The 10719-nt window shown below is 43.9% G+C and overlaps 1 protein-coding gene across 1 annotated transcript in view; it reads right to left on the minus strand.

Annotated features, from left to right (window-relative positions):
* Positions 1-10719, minus strand: part of Ccdc60 (coiled-coil domain containing 60) — a 144910-nt gene that overhangs the window by 76124 nt on the left and 58067 nt on the right. The window contains exon 3 of the mRNA XM_008824427.2: positions 5158-5328. Within this exon, the coding sequence (XP_008822649.1) occupies positions 5158-5328 (171 nt within the window). The remainder of the gene's footprint in view (positions 1-5157; positions 5329-10719) is intronic.

The raw sequence follows: 10719 nt of genomic DNA on the forward strand, positions 1-10719 counted from the left end.
GATGTGTATTGGTTGTGTCATTTTGATTGCTGTTTTTGTTCTCTCTTATTTTGTGTTTCCACAATTATCCCTTTATTTTCTTTCATTGCCCCTGGTGTTGTTCCTTTCTCCTCTCTTTGTTTTGTTTCAAGTATTCTTTGAAGGGCTGGTTTTGTGGACCTGTATTCTTTCATGCTTTTCATGTCATGGAAGAATTTTCTTTCCCCTTCAATTATATTAGGCATTTTTGCTGGGTAAAGTATTCTGGGTTGGCATCTATTGTCATGTAGAACTGGAAATACCTTGGTTCCAGGCTCTCTGGCTTTCATAGTTTGCATTGATAGGTCAGCTGTAATTCTGATGGGCTTTCCTTTGTATGTGATTTGTTGTTTTTCTTTTGCTGCTTTCTTTACTCTCTCTTTGTTCTGTACATTCAGTGTTTTTACTATGATATGTCATGGGGAGTTTCTTTTCTGATCCTATTTGGTGTTCTATGTACTTCCTGTATTTGTATGGGGATGTCTTTCCTTAATTTTGGGAAATTCTCTTCTACAATCCCATTTAGAATCTGGTTAACACCATGAATCTGAAATTCTTCTACTTCTTGTATTCCTATGATCCATAGATTTGGTCTTTTCACGGTGTCCCACACCTCTTACATATTTCATTCCTGTGTTTTTAAAAATTTTCCATACTCTTTGCTTGAATGGTCCAATTCTTCAACTTTATCCTCTAGTGTTGATATTCTGTTTTCCATTTCATTCATTGTAGAGGTGAGGCTTTCCCTTGTTTCAAGTTCGCTTATTGAATTTGCACTTCCTTCTTCATTTCTGACTGAGTTTTCTTCAATGTTTCTCTCTCTTTTATGGATTCATTCAGAAGTTTATCCTTATCTTCTTTTAGCTCTTTGATTTGTTTGTTCATGTGTTCTTTAAATTCATTGAATTCCTTGATCATGTTTATTATTGTTCTTTTAAATTCAGTGTCCTGGGTTATCTCTAGGGGGTTTTCTTTGTAGAACTCTTCTACAGGATTGGTGGGCTTTGCTGGGGACATAGAGTTCTGGCTTTCCTTTTTATTATTCTTTCGTTGTGGTTTTGGCATGTGAATTACTTTTGTTGTTTATGATTCTGATATGAGAGTTAAGTTGAAGTAAGCTTCTGTTTGTATTATTTGGGTGCCTAGATCCTTTCTTTATTGGTCATGTAAAGCTGGTTGGTACAGGGTTCAGGTTCTTTCAGGTTTATTTTGGAGGGAAGTGATGGCTTCAGATCAGCTATTCAGGGTACCCACAGAAGCCCAATTCAGGTTCCAGCCAGGTACACTCAGGCTTCATTCACCATGTGGAGGCAGGATTCAGGCTCTCTCAGGCAGTCCTGTGTGTTGTCAACCCTATGCCAGAGGGAGGCCAGAGGGGGGCCAGACTCTCTTTTTTCTTTATGGGGCTTTTTGCTACTCTAACATTCCCCCATCTGAAGAGGTAACCCTAAAATCTTTTAGGGATTAGATAAAAGCTCCCAAATACTTTTGACAGTTTGGGCCTTTGGAACAGAGTATGTTGCTAAGAGGCCCAAAAACATTTTGATTTTTAGCCAAGAAACTGGCTACCTTTCTTTGGGGTCTTTTTACCCTATCTGTCTAGCCAATTCTTACCTCCTACTCTTATCACATCATTCTCTGAAGAGGTTACCCAAATTGCCGATAGGGAATCGGGATGTAGACTCCTCCGGCTTCTTCGATGCTGGACAGGGATGCAGGGTGAGGCAATTGGGATACCCCTTCAGTGGGACTATCTAAAAGACTCCCAAATTGCATAACTCTTATTTGTAGGGAGAAAAGTATGTCCTTGATGGGTGAATAGGGGATGTGAAGAAGTAAAGGCAAGAGTAGTTAGCATTACAAGTTCTAGACAGGGAACCAGAAAAAACATTAAGCTCAGTACTTGAGAGGCAGAGGCAGGTAGATCTTTTTGAGTTTGAGGCCAACCTGGTCTCCATAGCGAATCCATATCAGCTGTGGCTACAGAGAGACCCTGTCTCAAAAAGACCAAAAAAATTCCAAAACAAACAAGCCATAAAACAAACTTTAAATTAATAATACAGGTGTCTCTGTTACTTTAGCTTGGTGTGGTGGCTTATACCTTTAATCCCAGACCTCGGGAGATAGAGACGGACAGATCTCTGTGGGTTCAAGGCCAGCCTGGTCTACATAGTGAGTTCTAGGGCAGCTGGGGCTACAAAGACCCTGTCTCAAAAAGACAAAAAAATTACTTAAGTTGCTTTTTAAAGGTATTTTTTTTAAATCACAGCAACAGAAGAGAAATCAAGGCACTAATGAAGACAGCTCCTCTTTCCTGTTTTCATTAAATGGACCATTGACATGTTACTAAAATCTTGTGGGGGAGCAAGACATGGATTCATATCTTAATCCACAGGGGAAACCCTCCTGAAAATCCACCTTCTGTCTCTGCTTCCTCCTGATGAGGGCTGCCCCGGCTCTTCTACCCTTGACTACTCTTAGCCTGCTTTCTAGAAAGCAAAAGCAGTTAGATTTACCACTGTATCTCCACTGCTACCTTACCCAGCTTGCCTTCTGGGTGTCTCCATCCCACCTCTTAGGGAACCAGGTCGGCCTCTTCTGTATTGAATATGTTATATTCAATGCTCCCTGACCAGCAGAGATTCCTCTTTGGGGTGGCTACTCTTTAAGAGGCAAGAATGAGTGATTATAAATAATAAATATTCTCTCTCATCTCAGAATGAATAAATGAGTTCATAAGTGACAACTAGCTTATTAAGAACAAACCCTTGTATGAAAATAATGAAAATATGCTGGAAAAATGGGGAAAAGGGGATGAACTTAAAAGTGTCAGATAGACAAGGATAATGCAATAGAAATCTTTGACACCAAACTGGGAAATGGGAACCAGAATTTCTATCCAGCATGGTTGATGCTTTGGTCCTGAGGACAACTGTTGATTCAGGAGAGTTTAACTTGCCTTCTCATAACTTCAGGGCAGGGAGGACAGGGATAACAGTTCAGATCTATGCCAAGGAGAAGACACAGAGGAGGTTCCTCCCACAATAAGCTGCAATTGCAAAGGATGTCACAGTGGAACATGAGTGGAGCTATCTCAACCTTCATGAGGTCTGGAAGCTTGGGTTTGTCCCTGGAAGCTCTGGCTTTGAGGAGATCCCGACCCCTAGTGTCCATAGCTTTACCTTGCTTCCTACCCCAGGGCTTCATGGAACACAATCTTCGGTCTGTTTTTATTTATTTATTTATTTTTAGGCAGAGTCTCACTGTAGTTCCAGATGGCCTCGAACTTGCTATGTAGACCAAGTTGGCCTCGAACTCACAGAGATCTACCTGCCTCTGCCTCCTGAGTGCTAGGATTAAAGGTGTGTACCACCACACCTGGCTTGTTCTATTTTGAAGGTGAGCTGAGAATATAGCTTAGTGATAGTGCACTTGCCTAGCACATGTAAGCCCTGAGTTTGATTGCTGTCACTGCACACACACACACACACACACACACACACACACACACACACTCACTCTATGAAGTCATTTAACATAAAATTAACTATCTCCAAGGATCTGAGTCTGTGGCATTTAGTACATTTACTGTACTATGTAACCCTTTTTCTATCTAGTCCTCAAACTTTTTTTTATCCTTCCTAAAGAAGACTCTCCAACCTATTAAGCAGCTACCCACCCCCCACAATCCTTCATCCTTCTAGCCTCTGGCCACCACTCACCTGCTTCCTGACTATGACAAACCTCAAACACATTGTGTTACGTGAGATAAGCCAGACACAAGGTCACCTGTTGTAGGAATCTGTTGACAGGATCCTTCTTTATAAAAAGTGTATTTTAATCTTATATGGACATCTGGAGGACAGAATTTGGGCCACAGTACAGAGGATAACTGCTCAACTATAGTTTCACATTGGAATCACCTAGGGGAGCTTTACAACAGTCTATGAATTTATAACACCCCCAGCCTCTGACAGAACCTACTATAGTAGGGATTGGTGGTTTAAAAATCTCTCCAGGGGATTCTCATTATTATTATTTTGTTTGTAGCGGGTGTTGCTATGTTGTTCAGGCTGGGATCAAACCAGATCTACCTGTGGAGTAGCTGGGGTTGCAGGTGTGCACTCTCCCAGTGATTCTAATGGGCCTCTAGGGTTGAAAGATGTTAATGATTACAGTTGCAGTCATTCCTGTTATGTGTCTCCTCCCTGCCCACCTCTGCACTTCTTCCCATCCCTGATGCGTGCCTCATTCTGTCTTCACTAGCTAAGCATCCCAGGACTTTGTCCATGACAACTGGCGCAGTCCATGAATTTTGGTACCACTGAGTCTGGGACTGAGGGGACACTTCTGACAACGTTTGGGAAAACCAATGAACATCTCTTAATCCCTGCTTCTATGTTTCTCAAACAGGGCTAATAAATTCCTGTTTTTATAGGAGTTTTATAGGAATGTTTTAGAGTTTAAATGAATAGATGTACATAAAACACATAGTAAACACATTATAAACACCCAGTCATTATTGCTCTTAGTGTTATGGTTCTTATTTTATGCCTGTGCACATTTCTTAATGAAACAGCATGTGAATAGTCTTCTCTCAATGGAGAGAAAAAGCTTTACAAAAGGGGAGTGGATTTATCCAAGAGATATTTCCTGTACACCTGCTTTGCGTAGAAGCAGAGGGCTGCAGCTGCGTGTGCAGAGCAGAGATACTGGTATGGAATGATAGGAACTAGCACATGATACATGTTACGAGGATGTGGAATGCATGTGACATAGCAGTTGGCTGGCTGAAATCTAGGAAATGCCAGGAAAAGGCAGCGTCGAAGCTGGAGTTTGAGTGTTGGAGGAGTCAAAGTAGAACTTTGACTAGTAAAGGATGTACGAAGGATGCTCAGAGCTCAGAGACCAGCATACAAGTTATTGAGAGGAGAGGGAGAGAGTTCTTTTTGGGAACCAGCAAGATTTCTTGTGTAGCTCAATGTCATCAGACAGAAAAGCAGAATGTAGAGTGGAAGACATTCCACCCCATGTCAGAGTGTGGGGATAGCAAAGGAAGGTTGAACCAGACTAAATGTGAGAGGGGGTCCCACCCTGGGACAACCTCCACCACTCAGCATCTCTTAAGGCTGCACTCACGTTAACACAGTGTCCCTGCACTGGATATCCGAGTGCTTCTTGGCTGGCTGGAATTTATTTAATTCTTCTTCCATCAGCTTCTGAAGTTGCTGTTGTCTCTTTTTCATTGCATTTTCCTCTTGTAACATGCTAAAATATCCACGGCCCATCTTCACACACTGGACCAGGAAGCTAGAGGAAGAAGCAGCAGTGAGGAGAGACAGATTGGAGAGAGAGATAGGTAGACCGATAGAAAAAGAGAGGGAGAGAGATGAGAATGACAGGCAGATGAATATATAGATGGATAGGCAGATATGGAGAGAGAGAGAGAGAGAGAGAGAGAGAGAGAGAGAGAAACACAAATATCAATGATGAGTTGATTTATATCTTTCCGTCTTAGGACCAGTCATCTCTGAGGCCACCCCCCTGACCCATAAGACAGAGCAGGAACCTTCTATAATGAAATGAATATAGAATTCCCCCCACCAGAGCTCTTGTTTTGAATATTTGACAGCTAGTGATGTGTTTTGGGAAGTTGTGGAATTTTTGAGAGGTGTGGGGTAGCCAGTGGAAACAGGTCTCCAGGGTGAACCTTTAACTTTTAAAAATTTATTTTTATTATATGTGCATGAATGCTTTGTCATGCTAAGTGCACCCATGCATGCAATGCCTGTGAAGGTCATAAGAGGGCATTGGATCCCCTGGAACTGAAGTTCTGGATAGTTGTTAGCCACCATGTGGGTGCTGGGAACTGAACCCAGGTCCCCTGCATGCAAGAACAACCAGTGTTCTTCATTGCTGAGCCATCACTCCAGTCCCAGGGAGGTCCTTTGAAGGTTATATCTGGCTCCTGATTTTGGTCTGACTATCTCTGCTTCCTGGTCTACTGTGATATGAACAGCCTCTGTCACATGTTCCTGCCACCTCAAACTGAGCACCTCCAGCCATCCCCACCATGATGGATCAAAACCCTCTGAAACCATGAGCCAAAATCCTCCTTTAGGATATTTCTGTCAGCTATTTGTCACAGTGACATGAAGGTAAAGATTATACATTCCCACCTCTGTATTTCCAGAGTCAGACACACCTGAGCTCAAGATCTGGATCTTTCTCTCACTGAAGACCCTAGACAAGTTAGTTCATTTCTCAAAGCTCCTTTACTTCTCAGTTCTGTCACTCAATTAGTATTTATGGAAGTGTGTGTATCTTGCTCTGGGCACTCTGAAGGACACAGCCCAGGGCTGGGGAGATTGCTCAGTCAGTGAGTACATGCTGCACAAATACAAGGCTTGAGTTCTGATTCCTAGAACCCATATAAAAAGCCCAGGAGTGGTGGCATGCTGGTGGAGGCAGATCCCTGAAGCTCATTGACCAACCAGCCTAGTCAAGTTGAGTTGATGAGCTTCCAGTTCAGTGAGAAACCCAATCTCAAAAAAAAGAAAGGGCAGAGAACAATTGATAACTGATAACCTAAACACATACACACACACGCACACACACACACATGCACACACACACACACAGAGGCCTGCATGCACATGTGCACACATCTATGGTAATAAGTACACACATACATGAGCATACATACACATACACAAATGGAAAAAAAAATCACAGCCCACAGGATTAGAGATCTTCATACCGGTCCCTGGCCCTGCAGAGGGTCTCTTTCATGATAATCAATGGTAGATCAGGTATCACAAGGGGTCCTGTCCAAGTCTCCCCTCTCTGATTTGCCTACATGTTTACATCTGTGAGCCTGCCTGGCTTAGACATTTAAGTTGTCACATGTAGAGTCTTGCCGTACCATATAACCTGTGTTGGGGCTTGATTATTCTCTTTGCCAACTCAGCCACTACTTCCTGACCAGCCCTGTGCTGGCTTGATGGGAAGGTATCTGGTGTCATCACACTTCCTCCCTTTGCTCATCTTCACCTTGATGTTGGAGCTGGCAGCACTGCGGTGCAGAAGGGACGCACATGTGAGCACCCACTTGTCCACCTGTCTATCTGTGATGTTGTCAGGCACTGTTTTAAACTACTACCATGTTCCCTAGATATACATGTAGTTCTGAAGTTCAATTTATTTTTTTCTCCAAGTTACTGATAAACAACCTGTGTTTGATAACAACTGGGGATGCAGCAGTGGGCAAGACTCCGGGGTCCTCAGTGCTCAGGGCCTAGTAAGGGAGAGAGACATGAAAGGTCAGTGGCAGTGCAGCTGGTTAGTTTTTGTCAATTTGACACAAACTAGAGTAACCTGGGAAGAAGGAACCGCAACTGAGGAACTTCCTCCATCAGATTGGCCTGTGACCACAACTGTAGGGGATGGTCTCAATTGCTAATTGATGTAGGAAGGCCCAGCCCACTGTGGGTGGTGCATCCTTAGGCAGTTAGGTCTGGGCTACGTAAGAAAGGTAGCTGAGCAATCCATGGAAAGCAAGTCAGTAAGTAGCATTCCTCCATGGTCTCTGCTTCAGTTCTTGCCTCCAGGTGCCCACCTTGCGTTTCCTCCTTGGCGTCCCTCAGTGACGGACTGCAACCTGTAAGTTAAAATAAACCCTTTCCTCTCTGAGTTGGTTTTGGTCAGTTGTTTTTATCACAGCAACAGAAAGTAAACTAGTACACAGATTGATAGGGAGAAGGAACTCAAGGCTTTTGGGGAGGAGGCACTTAATTCAGGCTAAAGTGCAGTTGGAAAGTGGTATTTCCTTCCCTGTTTCAAAGTAGCCATTTCCTCCTCTCCTGGTCTCTCTTTGCTGTTTAATTTAGTGGGATTTTTGTTGTTTGCTTGCTTGTTTTGTTTGAAAAAGATTCATTCTTACTATTTTTAAATTACTTGTATATGTGTCTGTTTGAGGGTATGTGCATGTGTGACCATGCCTGTAGAAGCCAGAAGAGGGTACAAGATTCCCTAGAGCTGGAGTTATAGGAGGTTGTGAACCATCTGATGTGGGTGCTGGAAACTGAAGTTGGGTCCTCTGTAAGAGCAACAAGTACTCTTAACTACTGAGTCATCTCTCCAGCCTATAGTTTTATTTTTTTGAGACAGGATATCACTATGTAGCCCAGCCTGGCCTTGAGCTTGAAGTTCTCTGAAAAGCCCTGTCTCAAAAAAAAAAAAAAAAAAAAAAGGGGGGATTACCCCTGGTAAAGCCTCTGAGTACCTGCCCTGCTATTGTGTTTAATTTTGAATGGAAATATTCTCAGGCCTTGTAGTAACTACTTTTTTTTTTTTTTTTTTTTTTCTGTGACAAAATACTTGACAAGGAGAAATTTAAGGAAGGGAGGGTTTTATTCTGGCTTAGAGTTCCAGGGGCTCGTCATGGTGGGGGAGACTTGGTGGCAGGTGCAGGAGGCTGGTCTCACTGCATCTGTGATCAGGAAGTAGAGAGAGAACAGGAAGTGGGGGGGCATATAAAACCTCAGAGTCCACCCCCGCCATGAGTCACTTCCTCTAGTGAGGCTTTACCTCCTAAACCTTCTACAACCTTCCCAAACATCACTACCAGCTGTAGACTGAGTGTTCAAGCACTCCAGCCTGTGGGAGACATTTCACATTCTAACCACAGCAGCTGTTCATGACACTGAAGACAGGAAGCTGTCACGTCCAGACTTTAGGATGACTAGTTGCTTTTTGGTTATTTTCTGGGAAGGGTTAAGGTGCTGCTAGGGGTGTTTCCATTTCAGCAGGGGTCTCTTGTAAAGGCCCATTGGATAAGTGCTGGGAAGTGGGGGCAGGGTGCACTTTCTTAGCATTTTTCAAAACATGTCAGACAGGTGGCAGCTAGGTGATAACTTTCATTGTATTCATTTCTCTGGCTGGCCTTGACTGAAAATCTACTTCAGACATCAGTGCTGGGCTGGGCACTGGGGCTACAGAAAGAACCAAGCATAAAGCATTCCCCCCATACCTCCCAACACTCCCGAGAGTTCACAATAGACTAGAAGAAGCACACATACACAAACACACTCCCCTCAAGGTCCCAAAGGGCTGGAAAAGCCTAGAGAAATCATGGGGGTGCTTCCCGGAGGAGGTGACATTAGGGCTAAGTAGGAGCTCACCAGGACAAAAAAGTGGGAGTTGGTGTGCCAGTGGGTGGAAAGGCAAGTGTAAATGCAGAGAGGTAAGTCTGCCGGTGGCCTGTTGTGGGGAGCTAGCTAGTTTTAAGAAACTGAAGCACAGAATGCGTGCAACAGTGTGCTCAGAGCCTGGATTTGGGGGCTACTGGGATGGTGCCTTGTACGGGTTTCAGAATTGGCAAATGTCTTACCAAGTGTTCACTGACAGCTTTCTAAGCTGTTCATGACACTGAAGACTCCAAGCGTCCCTGTAGGTCTATTTCCACTGACTTTTGTGCAGGCTTCTTCTGTAAATTCTACTGCATTGGCCTTCTTTCCCTACTAATGCAGCGCACCCATTTCCCTCACCCTAGCGGCCTTGAGATGAGGCTGTGCCAGCTGGGGTCCTCTGCCAATTCACAAGTGCTAGTTATTTTGGGAAGCCTGTCTGGACAACTGAGTGTTGGTGCTTGGGTCCACAAACCACTGGACCGTGCATAAACTGGTGGTGGGGACAGGGTCTGAAAGTGCTTTTGTTTGATATATTCTGATAAAATCAAGAAGGCACCAGTATCAAAGCTTTCAGAATGGGGTAAGTGGCTGGGATGAAAAACCTAGAGATGATAGGTAACCAATCTCACACCTCCTCACACCTCTCTCCCCTCTGCTGGGAATGGGATCCAGGGCCTGCTGCATGGTAGGCAAATGCTCTACCACTGAGCTACACCTCTAGCTAAAGTATCCTTTTACAAAATGTGGCATGGGGATGGGGCTGGAGATTTAGCCCAGTGGCAGAGTGCTTGCTTAGGAATTACAAAGCCCTGGGTTTGCTCCCCAATACCAGAAAAATAAGTTGCCTGGGACACTGTTGGTCGAGTGGATAGCTGTATAAGAGCTGGAATTTTTCACATGAAGAAGTCTGAGGAACACCCTAGCCAACGCACTTGACTTGTTTTTCTTTTTATGGGAGCAGAAGAAATAGTCACATGAAATTTTCTAGGTTGGTGAAGATTCTTTAGAAAATCAAGAGACAGGGTTTGTTCATAAGAGACATCCCAGGCTCTCAGAACACACCATCTGAAATCTATTGGCCATCTTTTTGTCTCATGTTCTGTTTCTGATGGCGTGATGCTGATTTGATGGTGGCTCAGAGTCAATGCAATTTGGTTATTTGAGGTTTTTCAGAAAAGCATCATGGCCAAGTTGCTGCTGATCTCTTTCTGAATCTGGATCCTGCTCCTCAGCTCATATAAAATTTCCTGAATGTTGGTTCCATGTGTCACACTTGACTGGCCAGTCAATGGCAGGCCGAGGGTCAGTCATTGTCACTCAGTTCACGCTCTTCCCACAGCAAAATAACCTCCCAGATTCCCCTGTGTATAAAAGTGTGCAAGAAGTGAACAGGCAGCCTGTGCTAACACAACCATCTAGAGGCAGAAGAGTGAAGTTTAAAAAAAAAACAGACAACCACCGGGAGGCAGAGGCAGGCGGATCTCTGTGAGTTTGAGGCCAGCCTGGTCTC

Source organism: Nannospalax galili, unplaced genomic scaffold (genome assembly GCF_000622305.1).
Source record: "Nannospalax galili isolate Female #2095 unplaced genomic scaffold, S.galili_v1.0 scaffold769, whole genome shotgun sequence".
Lineage (NCBI taxonomy): Eukaryota > Metazoa > Chordata > Mammalia > Rodentia > Spalacidae > Nannospalax > Nannospalax galili.